This window comes from Lates calcarifer, linkage group LG6 (assembly GCF_001640805.2).
Source record: "Lates calcarifer isolate ASB-BC8 linkage group LG6, TLL_Latcal_v3, whole genome shotgun sequence".
Taxonomy (NCBI): Eukaryota; Metazoa; Chordata; class Actinopteri; family Centropomidae; genus Lates; species Lates calcarifer.
The window spans coordinates 20,062,779-20,078,759 of record NC_066838.1 but is presented as its reverse complement, the minus strand read 5'-3'; the positions used below and the strand labels follow the sequence as shown (position 1 = coordinate 20,078,759).

The following is a 15,981-nucleotide window of genomic DNA, read 5'->3' as shown; positions in this document are numbered from 1 at the left end:
AAAACTGGTGCACATTTATTATTAATAGCTTACATACAGTCTAGACCTGAACACTCACTGGTGAAGGTGGAGTAGAGAGCCAGTTGTCAGAACCAGACTCTCATTTTTAAGCAGCATCACTCTTCTGTTTTGGAAATCTCTTTTTAACAACCCTAGGTATGAAACTTCTAAAGGGGAAGTCTTTGGTGGGGCAAACAATTGATGTGGTTTTCACAACCATAAACACCTACCATACAAGGTTAGAAAGGTCTGGGTGTGCAGTCAATGGCTTTTTGTCCTGCTCACTGTTCCTTATTAGTTATGAGCAATTTACAGATATGAAAGCAAACTACAGTCAATATACAGTATCTGTCATCCTCGCCCACGTGCCGTCTGTCCATGTACTGTAGTCTGTCTGTAGATGCTGAGATTAAAATCCCTGGTTTGGAGTGATGATTTATACAACAGGACACATTTGCCTAAAATGGAAGATATGGGAAGAGGCTTTGATAGTGGACCTGAGTCTCTAGTCCAAGGTCCTGTCCTGTTTTTGATTTTCCTCACTGTATTAAGAAGATACAGCTTGACCGGGCCTTCCTCTTATGTACCATCCCTCTAAACTTTGTGCAGATGAGGGCTGCAGGATCATATTAAATAATAGGATGAAATATAATAGATCTGATAAGTTCTGCGTTTCATTTTGTTCTGCAGATTTTATCTGAATTATAGGCTTACCACAAAGGGATTGGTGAATTTCCCTGGGCTGAGACATGTTTTTATGAAACCATATGATGCAGTTTCATAATTTAGCTACAGCTGAGACAGTCACTGTGTTGTATGCAATGTTAGGACTCAGCAAGACAACAGAAAAGAACAGCCTTATTGTTGAGAAAGAGCCTACTCCTTAAGGCTGCATATACTGATGTATATCTTCTTATACAGAAAAGTGAATTATAGCTGATGAACTTGTTGAGATAAAACTTGGAGCCAGGCTCTGCATGTAAAAAGCACTCTTATTTTAATACTGAGCACAGGTAGGTTAATGTCTGTCAATCAAAACATACAAGTGTTCCTGTGAGAGCTCGGTGTCAGCCACATTCATCTGAGGGACAAGTGTTACGACGTAGCTCGAGGTGATGCATCACTGTGTTACTTAGTGCAGACTGTACAATGTGCTCAAGGTAATTACATTAGACCCATATAATCGGAAATCCAAAATCCAATTCAGAGATGTCATGCAGTCAAGGCTGGCTCCGTCTCTGCCTCACAGATCAGTGGGCGGACTGAAGAGCCCATTGTGTCATCCGTTCTGACTTGAGCAATCAATGTTTGGCAATGATAGCTCTGGGAAATTATTGGCTAGACTTTGAAGGAAATGAATTAACCAGTGGTGGGTAGACTTAAAAAAAAAAAAGAAAAGCCTGTTGCTTGTGGACACCTGAGTTTGTACGACAGACTCTCAGAATAAAACAAGCTGCAAGATTATTGACTACAGGGCAGCCTGGGGGATTGTTGCTATTGTGTACATTTGATTTGGTTTGCATAATCAAAATGTCAATACGTTTAAGGGCATCACAGTGATTTACTACAGTGGCACTGGCTGTGGGTTGGAGTGTGTGTGTTTTTTGTTTTTTTCTCTTTGTAACTTATTCGTCATCCATTGTTGGAAAGTGGAGGCTGGTAATCCTGTCACAAGAGATTTGATCTGTAGGCAGGAGATTTCTTTAGCAAATTTTTAGCCTCCATTGGTTGTAACATCAGCATTTAGAAATGGATGTGTGTTATTTACACTCCCGCTGTATTCCGCTTTATTACATACACAGTAACTTCCACTTGTTTTATAAAAATTCTTTGTCATTTAAGTTGGCCTGTGGCCTGAGCAGTCATTTAATTAGACTTGTTTGTAACAGGACATTAGGCCTTATGCATGCCACCACAAGCTATAAAGGTAAACAATCTTAACATAATCAGCTACATTACTGTTCTTTGAAGGTGTGTTGTGTGTGTGTGTTTCCACTAGATTTCTGGCGTTCTTGCCCTGGAATGGGTTGCATGTCAAGACTTGTGTGTGTGTGTGTGTTTTTGTAACCAGGCAGTTGTACAGCTCTGCTCTGCGGAATGTCTGCTTTCCCAGGAGGCTGCATCCCAGCCGCTGCCATGGGATCGACACTGACCCCCGGCGTGTTTAACACTGTCGCCGCCCCAAACATTTGTTCCGTGGTGCTCCATTATCACCAAAATGAGCTGGGCAGGGCTTCCTCCAGCGGTAGGGTCATGGTGTAGCCTTTATAGTGCCACTGTGGAGTGGTGGTTGCAGTTTATTTGATGCAGTAAGCTTGTAATAATATTGTGCTTTGGAGTTATTTAGTCCATGTTGTAGCCTATTTAAGGGTTTTCTGTAGGGCATGCATTTGCTGTGTTTACCTCAATATCATAGTTTTTGCCAGGGCCCCATGACCCATGATCAGGGAGAGCTCTTCACCAGCACTTCCTGGCCCAGGTTGTCCAAACACAGGCAGCTGCTGCAGTCAGACCGGAGGTAAGACAAGTCCCTGGCAGGGAGAGTGCCTGCCCACTGAGGGGAAATTAACAGAGGAATGCATGGAGTTCTGGACAGACACTCTGAGAGCTTAGCCAGATGAGGGCTCGTCTCCCAGCTTCACAGCTATGTCCTTTGTCCCCCTGACAAAGCGTAGAACGATGGCTTTTCATATTCATATCAGTCCCTAAAGACCATTCTGGGGCTTTTCTCTACTTTTTAGTTTTACAAAGAAAATTGAGTTGTCATTTGGATAGTATTGGACCACCTATTAAGAGAAGCCTATTCATTCATGCATAATGTTTGCTATTGCTGTTGGCTAAACAAGAGGGGCTTTTGCGAAATTTGGTGATAAAGATTGGCTTTTAAAATATAGTTCCTACAACATGTTTTTCTTTTTGCTATATGGCAGCAAGGGAGGCATTTCTCTCAGTATGATGACTTGGTTAGCATTTTAAGAGGCTTGGGCACAACTCCAGATCATTCCAATCCATTACATCCACAATTTCTGGCTCATCCCATGCAGACCCATGCTGTCAGACTGGTGTCAGCTGAGAAAATATCTGCTGCATAACAACTAGCACATACTGTCCTTTCAAAAACGAAAATTCCCTGTAGCTTCTCTGTTATTAGGATGTGTGTGCATCTGGAATTCACTGAGTGTGAAGGTGCACTGTAGGACTTGGGGTGGTGTGTCTGCAGATGACAGGTTCACAGTGGGAATTGAACACCCTCAGTCCCTGGCTGTGTTTCATACTAGCTATCAAAGCTCATGCAGACTGCCTCACTGCCTGCTGTATGTGCAGCACCCAGTGTTAACAAGGCAGCTTCTATCACTTTTACAGCAACGGAAAGAGCCCCAGCTCATTCCTAGGTAGCTAAAAGCTAGCAAACAGCAGGCCCGGCAGTAACATTTCATCAACTGTTGACCTCTGAACTGAAAGAAAGTGTAGCTGGTTCAACCCAGGAGGGAGCAATGGTAGCTGGGAAATCTAACACCGCTATGTTAGCATTCCTGGAGCATCTGAGTTTAAGATGCTCTGCTCTGTGTGTTATGTTTACAGCCCATGTTTGTGTAGTCTGAGAAGGCATGCAGAGAGGCACTTAGTAGCAGTGATGAATTCCACATATGTGTGTGTGTGGAGGGAGCAGAAAGTGACAAATGGAGTGTCCATGCAGTATGTAGCCATCTTTACTTTAACCTAATGGTGGTATACTAAAAATAGGTTTCATCCAAGTGGGTCAGGGGATTCTTGATTAGGTTGTACAGGAAAAGGTTGCCCAGGATTTGTCCGAAGTAAAAAATCTGTCTTGTACAGCCGCCAAGCAATGATGATAATAATGATTTTAATAGTAAAATTCTCAATAAGGTGTCTAGCAATTAAGACACTAATGTTTAATAGTTGTCTGACTTTTAAGAAGAACTGTTGTGCTGTTATTTACAGTTTCTATCTTGATGTGCTTCCTGTATTAAGAAACAGAAAATTGCTTATGTAGGAGCAGGCCAGTAACACACAGACACATTTACTGACTTCCGTGTGCTTGTTTATGTGAACTCTGTTTCACCCTAGTCAGTGAAAACCTTGTAATAACAAATGGACAAATGGAAAAGATAAGGCTGCTGAGGTTGTGGCGTATCTCTGTGTGTGGTGTCTGCTTTTTAAACCATTTGTAGGAAGACGCACCGCAACGACAGGAGACGTCAGGCCCACCCTCTTGTCCTGTACAGGTCATGCATGTGTTAGCGGGGTGTTAGCAGCCCCCAACCCAGACATTTTTTTTGTCTGTCTGGCCCTCCTGGCTGGCGTCTTCCTTTCTCTCCCACTCTGCTTGTCTCAGCAGCCTTCTTGCCCACCTGCTGGGCGCATGCCAACCTCCACTCCACCTCCAGACTTTAAACATGTTGTACTTGGAGCCAGAGTAATGGCACTGCCCACAGTATGTTCATACAGGAAACAAATGAGCCAAGATCTTTTTAAAAAATCCCTTTTGCTTTGCCATTTCTGCACTCTGGACTGGATTAGCCTTAGCATGACTAGGCAGACTGGCAAGTGGCAACACACTGTGAAACACACCTACTTTCATATTTATGCACACGGCTGCTTATTGTGAATAGGGTGTGAAGTTTTCTTCTTCTTAGGGTTTATAATATAAGTTTAAAATCAGCTGTGCCTAAGTTACAGAATCACTTTTCTGATGAATTTTGTGAGCAAACTGAGAGGCCTTCAACAAAATCTTCCAACTATGCAAACTAGATCAGACAGAGTTGTGTGCTATTTCCAGAAGTGGGTTGTCAGCATAACTGAAAATAACTGCCCATCCATTCGGCAAGATTTTAGTTGAAACTGAATACCAGCTTGCCCTTTTAAGCAAAATGCTCAGTGGATGCCGGTGTGAGAAAGTGAGACCTGCATAACTGTGCAATGGCGTTTGTTGTGAAATTGGTGTGGGAAATGCCAGTATGTTGGAAGACAGCATGTGATTCTCACCCAATCTCTTTCTCCCCTCTCTCTTTTCTTCTTTTCTTCTATATTCATCCCTCCTTTTCAGCCTGCCACTAGTGTTTTTGATGCCCATCATTTTGATTCTGCTGGAGCCCCCTGCACTGCTCTGATCATAGACTGTGAGCATACGCAGTTTGTTCACACCTCCTGCTGCAACACAGTTGCTGTGTGAGATGCTCATTATGGTGTGTTTATAAGCCAGGAAGACTCAATCAGGTTTTGTTAAGACTGAACTGGCAAATGAGCCACCATATCACCGTCTTCATTTCAGTAGTTTCTGTTCTGCTTTAATGGGAGCTGATTACTGTACCCCTGAAATGAGATTAGTTTATTCTGGCAGCCTTGTTGAAATGTTATTTTCACACACTTCCCTGTATAAGATTTTCTGAAATTGTTAAGACTGACAGTTTCATTTTGAGGACTGCGTGCCTCAGAAATTTGGCAGTAACTTTTCAATGCCGTTTTCAATCGTGGCTCTATAAATGGAAAAGTCAATCAAGTTGTCAATTGGTTGATCCCAGACTGATATATCTCACCTATTACATGGATGACCAAGAAATTCTGACCAGATATTTGTGGTCAGCAGATGAATCCCGCAGACTTTAGTGATCCCCTACCTTTTCATCTAGCTCCATCATCACATCTAAGTTTCACTTTATTCAGTGACGTTCCTGTTTGCCTCAGCTGTGCCCATGTGTCAACTGCTAATTAGCAAATGTTAGCATGCTAATGTACTGAGACAATGAACATTGTAAACAATATACTTGCTAAACAGTTACTTTACTTAGCATTTTGCCTCCCCAATGCAACATGGGCTTTATCAAGAGTTATAGAGACTCAAGGCTTAACAATAATTGGTCAGAAGCATTAACCACATGATCAGGAAATACTTTTGTGAGGTAGTTTGATGACACGTTAATCATAGACTTGTTGAAGCCTTGTCATAGCTGTATCATAGTTTTGAAGTTTGTTTCCCAGTTTGTTTCCCTATGCCTCCTAACTTGTATTACTGCTTCAGAGATCTGGAAGCGTCGTCCTTTAATCTGGTCTGTCACAACCTTCATGATGCAGTTCTTTGGTCTAATGTGGCTAATGTGGCTAATGTGGCATCCTGACAGAGATGTTAGCTCATGAAGTCAGTGTGTGTAGTTCTCAGCAGCCCTTTAGGACTCAGGCAGGTACTCCAGTCTCTCTCTGCCCAGGAGAAGATGCTCAGGTTGGCTGTTTGGCAGCAGAGGCATCTGGTTTCAGCACCCACCAGCAGTATGCATAATTAAGCCCAGTTTCCCTGACGGTGGCTGACATGCGCCAGTCACTGCTGGGCTCAGTGCCCTGGGCTAGAGTAATCCCTGGCAGTGTGGTCACACTGCTAATAGGCAGAGGGACAAATCTGTTTATTTGACACCAGGTTCACGCTCACCTGAGCTCTTATTTGCTTTAAGCTACTACCGAATTTTACCTTGCCTTTTCCCCAGGGCTCCATAAGCAAGTACTCATATATCATGACTTTTGATTCCACTGGAATTATTGTGGGGTTTTACCATATGGGCAAAACAGAAACATTTACTTTGAACAGCTGCTGTTGTTAAGACAGTCAACATGTTGAAGCTTGATGCAGATACTGCACTAAAATATTTTCTCTGAACGTCAGTGGATCTAGTATTTCTGGTTAGTCCAGATCATAATAATAGAATGGCATTTTAATCGTGATCGTATACGATATATCCCTGCTTTTAAACCTGTGTACCTATCTAATAGAAGAGAATCAATAGCCAATACAAATGTAATTTAATCTGACAGATACATTCAAATGCATCAACTGATTGAGCTGAATGGTATGAGAATCGATGCTAAAAACCTAACTCCAGTGGCTTCTATTTTGTGCATTTAATAACTGAGCTCCACGACATTTGGACTTAGAGATTAATGTTTAAGCCTACGTATATTGTGTAGAGGACCTATTTAAAATGCCTTCAGTATGTGTGACTAACATTAGCAAACTAATGCAGAAAACACATAAAAGAAGGGAAAATGTTATTATCTGTGCTGCTCTCATACTGGCTAGGCTTTGTACAACACAGAATTACAGCCCCCCCAGAATCTTTTTCCAACTTCAGTTTCATCCTGCTGATATTCCCTCAGGGAAATTAAGGATTAGCTCAGCCTTTCAAACAGGAATTCCTCAGTCAGTTCCCATGAATGTGCACCCCCTCCCAAGCCAAATCAACTCTGTTTTGCCCATTGCCCTGCTACGGGCCTAAGCCCTAGCCCTGGGTTAGGTTGGTTGTGAGCCGTAGTAAGAGGATGAAGTGGATTGTCGAGCACCACTCTGACTCATGCCCTTGAGTGCCATGCTGCCAAAATCCTGAGAGGACGTAACACTTGGGCTGCACTTGAAGCTGCTACTACAGACAGCCCTGCTTATAGCAAATTTAAATATATGAAATAAATGCAGCAGACAGCTTAATTTCCTCTGCATGGAGATCATTTTGATAGGATTAATTAAGACCCATGTCACAGATTAAAGCTGTAATATTATGGGAAAACCACAAATTGAGATAACAGTGTGGTTTGTGATGCATTACCCTCCTGTTGGGGTTTCTTTGGTCATGTAGCTGACGTGGCACAACGTTGGTGTTTTTGAGTAGCATTTGTGGAACTTCTGGCAATGACACATCGGAGTCATAACTGCTGAGTAGGTCCAGTGTCAAAGACGTCATAAATTTTACCCTTTATTCGAAATTTTCTTTTAAAATTGAAGACTTTGAATAGGAAAGAGCAATCACCTAAACATCTGACTTTTTTAAGTTGCTATTTTAAGTTAAGCAAGTCACTGTCAAAATTCTGGACTTAGATCTTTTACATACACATAACATAAGATAGGCTAATGTTTCTACTGCACTGTCTTTAAAGCATGGAGTGTGTGTCCAAATGTTTACGTGCATAATATGATAATCAGTGCAATAAAATCACAGCCATGTATATTATTTGTCCAATCCCATAGCATGCCTTCTTGCATAACTCTGACAATCATTACTGCCCTGTGCCTGATTTTGTTAAATTCTCCAGTCGTGCTCGCTGCTCTGTTCATGTTTATGTTAATTTGTTTATGGGGTTTTTTGCTGTAAGCCGTTACATAACTCTTTTATCTAGGACAGCAACTAGAGGTCTGTTTCTGTCTCTGTTTTCCCTTTTGATGTGTTCAGCCTCAGCGGCCAGGCCCAAGCCGGTGTTGCTCTACTCTTTTCTACAGATCTGGCTACTGGTTCAGGAGGAATGGAGTGGAAGTCTGCATGTATGATGCCTTAAGAACTGGAATAATTATAAGTCACACATTCCCCCCCCCATTTTTAACAGAAATATATCAATCCCCAGCATTTTCCTTCCACCGCACTTTCCCACTCTAGTATTTCCTCTAAGCGCACCCTGCTTTTGATGTTCCCATGTCATCATGGCTGCCTGACTTGGTAAGATGAGACCCAGAAGGCCTGCTGTAAGAAATAAACAGCTTAGGTTATGACTAGTAGAATGGTGCATCTCTGTGTGTCTGTGCTCTGTCAAGGCCATTGTTCTGCAGGCTATAGAGCCCTCCAAGATACTTATTTAATGAGACGGCTCTGACTGTGTAATTGCAGGCTGCTCTGAGAGCTATTATGGGAGATGTATTTTAGGGGGGCAAAACAGCCATTACTGCGACAAAATTGAGCCACGTGTGTGTGGCAAAGTCACACAGTTGCACTGAAGCTGATATGACGAGACTGATCATGCTGCTGCCACACCTTCCACACACTGATTATATCATGGATCGATTCATATCGTGTCTGTGAGAGTGTTAAACTGCTGATTTTTTTTTTTTTTTCTTTTTTTCAGCAAATAGCCTGTGATGCTGCTTGCCTTCCTGGCAAAGCTCTCTCCAAAGGCTTCATTCTTAGAAGGGGCTTGCTTGCATCAAAATCCAAGCCAGTAATAATTTATGAAGCTATCCAACTGCCAAATCAGTAGCTTTCATTGCTTTTTAGACAGTTCTGTATAATATAGCAGAAGCTAAGTAAATAGTTTAAAAAAGCAAAAAAAAAAAAAACCCTTCTCTTTTTAAAAATATTTTTCCTCCATGCATGATTGATTCTGTGTGAGGCCCAGCTGTCTTGCTCCGATTCTCTTTCTGTATGGCAAATGACTTTGGTCTCAGATATTTGGTTCACTAGTGCTGGGATTTCCTTGTCACATGATTTATTTAGGATGTGTTAAGGTCTTTCAGAGAGCCTCACATCCTAGTCCTGGCAGTCCGTCTCACCAGACATGCTTTAGCTTCTTAAATTACTCATTCCATCCCTCTTTACTGCCCCCCCCCCAATCTCTCGTCCTCTTTCGCCCTCACCACGGCACTCTTTGTAAATTAAAAGAAACAAACCAATCTGAGCTGACAGCTGAGCACTTCAGCTCAAGTGAATGGAAGTGCTACGCTAATGCTGGTCTACCTTACACTTTGCACCCTTCAGCACTTTTGGCTCAGTCTCTGTGCTTTGTTTGTTGTTTCTCACGCTGCATAACAAAAGCCCATTCTACTTCAGGACTTGGCTCTGAATAATCAGGCTTGGGTTGCAGTGTTACTGTAAACTAGATAAAATTAGCTTGTCTTAGCTTCTGCTCAGTGGTGATAGTGTTTCCTCTTCTTCTTCCTGGTTCTCTGGTTCGATGCCGCAGCTGCCGGTCCCTGTGTTTATTCATTCCTGTTGTCTTGCATGTTTCTCTTGAGACACAGAGAGAGAGTGTGTGTGTGTGTGTGTGTGTGTGTGAAGGTACACCTCCACCTGTGTGTAGGTGGGGTTGTGAACTGGCTGCTGTTGGAGACTGGGCCTTGAGATAGCAATCAGAGCAGACTCAGTCACACCCACACACAGAGACTTTACAGAGGGGGATAGGCTGTGTTTGTTTGGTGTGTATGTGTGTGTGTATTGTGCTTTTGCCTGTGTTATGAAAGCGCAATAACAATCCTCTCTACTCTTTACAGTATCTGGAGAGGTCCCAATGTGAATTGTGTGGACAGCACTGGATACACCCCCCTCCACCACGCCGCCCTCAATGGACACAGGTAGATCAGTGATGAATAACTCTGGGAACTGGGAGAAATACTGGAGCTGTAGCTCTGTTTCAGTCCCTCTGTTTACTCTCTTCATTAAGTGAGGTTGGGCCTCACAGACAATTGTCCCACTGGGGGAGCTAAAGCTATTGATTGACTGTTGTACTGTGCGTATTTATTAGTGTGGTTTATAGTCTTGGCGTTTTCTGACCTCCCTTGTCCCCTCGAATGACCCCGCAGTGAGGTGGTGGAGGCGCTGCTACGAAATGAGGCCTTGACCAACATCGCTGACAACAAGGGCTGCTACCCTCTCCACCTGGCTGCGTGGAAGGGAGACGAACATATTGTCAAACTGCTCATTCACCAAGGACCTTCACACCCCAAACTCAACGAGCAGGTCTGGCACTCCTCTGTGTTTGTGTGTGTGTTTCTGTCTTCTCGTTTTGCTCTTACAGTTCCAGTTTTGTTTTCTCAAACGCTGATAATATCAAAAGCTGTGAAATGACGTCAGCATTAAATTAATTAGCTCTTCCTCAGTTTGTTCACAGTAAATGTGGCTGTGTCTGGAGCGGACACAGAACTTTGTGGTAGTTCCTTAGCCCTCTTTTAAAATAAAAAAAATGAAGTTTAACTTTCAGATTTTTGACCCCTTTTAGTTTTACAATTACAGCTCTAACGGTTTAGTCAGTCTTTAGGAAGTCAGCTATTTTTCCACTTACTAAGGAGGTCATTTTTAGCAACACACAGTGAACATGTCTATGTATCTCATTCAGCATGGCATGATCTATATTTGAACAAGAAGAGTGCTAACCTCAATGCATCATGACTTTTACTGTATTACCAATACTGTGAGACTTGAAGTGCTTTGACGCCATGCTAGTGTGAGAAATTGCTTGTTTGCTCTAACCATTTTAACTGTTTTAACTCATATGTTTGATATTTTTGTTTGGTTGCTTACTGCACAGCCAGCCTCCAAACTGGCTTCATCTCTAGCCTATCCTGTTTCGGGATGAGGAGAAATGACCCATTATGAGAAACATACATTTTCTCTCCAACAAGCCCTCAGATATAACAAAATATTAACGAGATGCAGCATCTTAGTCTCATTTTGTGTCATTTCTCCCTGCCCGTTCATGACATCTGATTGTTCATTAACTCAACTCTGATTTTTTTTCTCTTTAGTTTGACTCATTTGTGATCATCATTCATTTGTTCATTGCTTGTCTGAACCAAAACCATCGGCCTATCTTCTCTTCCTCCCTCCCAGAGCTCTGTAGACCATAAAGAGTTCAAACGCTGTGGGCCCTTTGACCCCTATATTAATGCCAAGGTGTGTACACAGTGCTGCCGAAAACAACATTTCCTTTTGAAGTGCTTCTTTGCTTTACTGCTGTGTTGGCTTTCTGTGCTTGGGTTTGGTTTGTTATTGTTGCTGCTGCTGCTGCTGCTGCTGCTTGCTGCCGCAGAGATATGGGGAGGCTTTTAATTTCCCTGGTTATCAGTACATCTCTGTCCTCTGGCTTTCTACTCATGTTCACTTGTGATCTCCAAAGTGTTATGTTTAACATAAGTGACGCTGCATTACAGCATGCCCTCCACCACAGAAGTTAATCTTTTTGTTACATGTTACAACAATCACCTACCAGCCTTTCTCTGTGCCAGTTTTTCTCTTGTGGGTGAGAAAAATTGAGTGAAATTGATTTGAAAACTGGTATAATATGCTGCCTGAGGCACTACAGTTGTTGGCACCGCACAGCCATCAGCAGGAGGAAATATTGACTGATTCAAACCATGCTATCAATTAAAGCTCCAACAACCATTACAGTATTAAAAAATCAACAATGGAAGGTTGAAAGATGGAGGCGCTTACAGGAAGTTTTCTGTAAAACCTGCCATCAGTATACAGCACCACTGGCTGCTCGATGCTACACTATTTTACTGTAATTAGTAAGTTATTTTTGTAATTGAAATCAGTTCATCGTCTGCTGATTGAGTCATATATTAACTAATATCAGCTCTACTGTATTATTTTAAAGTTTAAACTAGAATGGCACTCAGTGGAGTGCACACCTCCGCCAAGGCCAAACAATCCTACACATGTTTGTCTAGCTCATACAATAGAGAAATAAAAGGAAAAGGGTAATAGTCTGATAGCATAAATGATTTATTTGTCATATCTGTCCCTTTAACCGGATCTGCACAAAATTTAATGGCCCATGGCCCTCTCGTGGCCCATGCCCCATCCCTCCACCAAGTTTGGTGCAAATCTTGCTGAAATAAACAAACAAACCAACAAGAAGACATGGCTGAAAACATAATCTCTTTGGCAGAGGTAATAGAATAACTCCTTCAAGGTTAAAGAAAGAATTAAAAAAAGGAAATTCCACTAGAACAGACTAGAAGTTTGAACCCAACCCAGCTTTTATTCTTTTTCTTTCAGGTATGTGTCCTCTCTGGAGTACACACCATATTACATCAGGTTTTCTTTATATCTCACATTGAGCATCGCCCTCATTGCATTCAGCTATCCAGGGAAGCCCCAGTCACAGCCTGTCTCCACATGAGAATGATGCCACTTTAGTAGACAGTGCAGAGTTGACAGTGTGTCTCACAGTGTCACCCTCCCAGTTAGAGCAGGGAGAACAGTATGAACAGTGTGAACAGCGTGAGCGGCGTTCGTTGCCCCGTGATTGCATTTTCTGCCGGCAGAGCTGGAAACCCACCCAGGCCTGTAGATAAAGCTGCACACTATTTTTGAACATTGTCACATTTCTCCTGGACTAATCTTCTTAGCGTTTGGATGGGAAAGCTGGCTTTCTTTAATTCTGATTTATATTTGAATATGAATTTTCCTGCAGTGGCTGCATTTGTCTTACTTCCTTTTTCCATTTAGTCTATTTGATGGCTTTAACATCGGATCTTAGGGCCTGTTAAGTTTAACGAATGATATCTTAACGTATACACTTTCAGGATAGTTTGGGGGCCACTACCTGGTCACGAGGATGAAAAATTGATGCCTTGTTATGAATAAATCAAAAACAGGGATGTGAGTGTGGAGGCTCTGGCCCTGGTTGTGGTCATGGTTGATGGCATCATGTGACTGAGTGGGCGGGGTGCATCTGGCCTCCCGTCTCATCACACTCCAGCACCAGAGAGCCATCTCCTGAGGAGGAGGAGGAGGAGGAGGATGGGTGGTTTTCAGCGTGCCAGTCTCTCTGCATCAGCATCAAAGAGAGATTTCCATGCTAGGCTTGCCCATGTGAGTGTGTAAATGGGTGTATTTGCCCCTCCTCCTCCCACCTCTCAGTTTGTGCTTCTGAGCTTGCGTTGCTGAAGAGAGGAAGAGGTGGGACGTTGTCATAGGAACGCTGCGTCACGGCTTATTTGCCGTACAGTGGTGGTGAGTTGACCCAGTGGAGAGATGTGGTGTTTGTACGGAATGAGCTTGCCAGACATGAAAGGTGTGTGATGAGGCTTTAAGGGAGGGAGAGAGGGGAGGTGTCCAAAATTCATGAGGGACTGGGGCTTTAGTGGTCCCCATCAAGAATCAGCCTGGCCTGGGTCCAGTTCTCTGTTATCCTGGCCCAGGAAGCCAGCCAGACTAATGTTTATTCATTACACCTCTGTTCTGTCTCCCACTGATAGTGTCCTTGGTGAGCTGGTCACTTTGATGATGTTTCAGATGCCTCATTAAGGGAGACGTAACCACTAACCACAGGATCTGACCTAGACACTAACACATTCACTACAGTTTAACTTAAGGCTGCAACCAATGAGTATTTCCATTATGAATTAATCAGGCAGTTACTTCCTAGAATAATTAATTGTTCTGTTGGTCTATTTAAGGCCAGAAAATAGTGGAAAATGCCCATCACAATTTCCAATAAAACAAAGGTGATGTCATCAGATTGATTGTTGTGTTCCTCTGCCTCCCCCAGAAATGATCAGTTGTCTTCCATAAGACAAAGAAAAGCATAAAACCCTCACATTTGAATAACTGGAACCAGAGATATTCTGATTATCAATAATTAGAGTTGGTTCCAGCCAAATAAATGAGAAGATTTTCAGCTTTTTTTTCTATTTTGTAAGTGAAATGTCTTTGGGGTTTGAACTGTTGTTGGCCAGATGAAAAAAGACATTCAAGAACATCACCTGTGACACTGGGAAATTTTGAGTGGCTTTTTTTTTTTTTTTTTTTTTTTGCTATTTTCTGGTGCATAAATCAAACAGTTAGTTAATTAATCAAGAAAATAATTTCCAGATTAATCCATAATGGAAAATAATTGTTGGCTGCAGCTCCAGACAACTCCCTCTTAAGTCAAATGTTAACGGTTATCATCATCTAATCATGTAAAACCTACAGTTGGACGTTCAGTATAAAACATTAACCAACATTTTACACTGTAAGAAAGCTAATATGAGAAAACAGAATTATTGAATAAAATTTGTTCAGGAATCCTGGTGCCAGGAAAAACCATGTGTTTTAGGAATGTTTTTATTGACCTAATTTTTGTTAATTACCATATTTTTCTGTGTATTACTCCATAACCAGATTTAGCCCATATCACGCTACCTTTCATCCAGGCTTCATCCGTCTTTATATAGGTCACATTTCTAATACAGTGTATGTTTAGATGAGATCCTCTGACCCAGGCTCAGATGTTCAGGCACTCTGCCATTAATGTGAACCCAGGCACCATCATGCACTTCACATAACCCCATACGAATTCAGACAGAATAAAACAGATGCTCAAGATAAGTCAAATAAGTTACATCTAATAAAAACAGAGGTGAAATATATGGCTGTGGACGGATATAGGTTCATACTCAGGCTGGAAATGGTTCATATATCTTTCTGTCAGGCCTGGCGTGCAGCATTTCACAGGGCTGACATAGGGAAAAGTTTCTCATGGCAGCAGCAGAAGTAATTTCTTCAGACTTGGTCACCTCATTATCAAGTGGAGCAGAGCTTCCCCTCCTTCCTCAAGGCGCAACGCTTGCGGTCTGCCAGCACGCTCATTTATTCCCTCTGTCTGTCACTCCAGTGTCCAGCTCTTCCCTCAACAACACATCACAGCCCCCCCACTCCCCCACCCCCCTTTACCTTCTGCTCGTCCTCCAGGACTTGTTCTTGTCCCTGTCGTGCCAAGAAGTGGTTGGAGCATGTTTGACGAGCCCTTGGGGGGCCATGTTGTTGTTTAACTGAAGGATCAGGATTTCTCATTGTCCTGCTCTGATATTTGCAAATTTAAGGGCGTGTCGTCTGTGTCACTTGCAGCCAGTTGTTGCTGGAAGAGAAGAGATTCAGAGCAGAAACGGCATCTACTGTCAGTCTACTGTATCTTAAAAGATCTTTAGTTTTGCAGTTTCTGTCCCATTTAATCAAGTGGAATAAGGAAAATTTATCTTTCCTTTAAAGGGGAGAAAAAGTCCTCTGTACAGAGAATTACAGTCCATGGCAGGAAGCCAGTCAGACATTCATCTCATTATAGCACTGCAAGGTCTGTTTACTCAGGAATGCGTGACAGTGTCCAAATAAAAATCCATAGCATTTACATTATAGTCTCTCTGCATTTCATAGAAGGAACACTGTCAGATTGAGCACTTAAAGGGCTCTTAACAAATTTGCAAAAACACATGATAATTGTTTTAATTTCTGATTAATCTGTCCATTATTTTCATAGAAAATATCAGAATACAGAAAAAAAGCCCTAATGTTGCCCCAGTTTCCAAGACAACAAGTTGATGTCTTTTAGATTGCTTATTTGTCAAACCAACAGTCCTAACAAAAAGAAAGATATTCCATTTAAAATAATAAAAAAAAATTAGAGTGAAGCAGTAAAACGTTACATTGAGAAGCTGGAACAAGCAAATGTTTG

At 42.2% G+C, this 15,981-nt stretch overlaps 1 protein-coding gene across 8 annotated transcripts in view; it reads left to right on the top strand.

Annotated features, from left to right (window-relative positions):
- The window catches only part of LOC108882100 (ankyrin repeat and SAM domain-containing protein 1A), a 60,877-nt gene that overhangs the window by 1,199 nt on the left and 43,697 nt on the right, over window positions 1-15,981 (top strand). For 7 of the 8 annotated variants that reach the window (XM_018674386.2, XM_018674388.2, XM_018674387.2 and 4 more), the window contains exons 2-4: window positions 10,034-10,114; window positions 10,343-10,499; window positions 11,370-11,432. In XM_018674386.2, the coding sequence (XP_018529902.1) occupies window positions 10,034-10,114; window positions 10,343-10,499; window positions 11,370-11,432 (301 nt within the window). The remainder of the gene's footprint in view (window positions 1-10,033; window positions 10,115-10,342; window positions 10,500-11,369; window positions 11,433-15,981) is intronic. The other variant, XM_018674392.2, reaches the window with a different exon arrangement.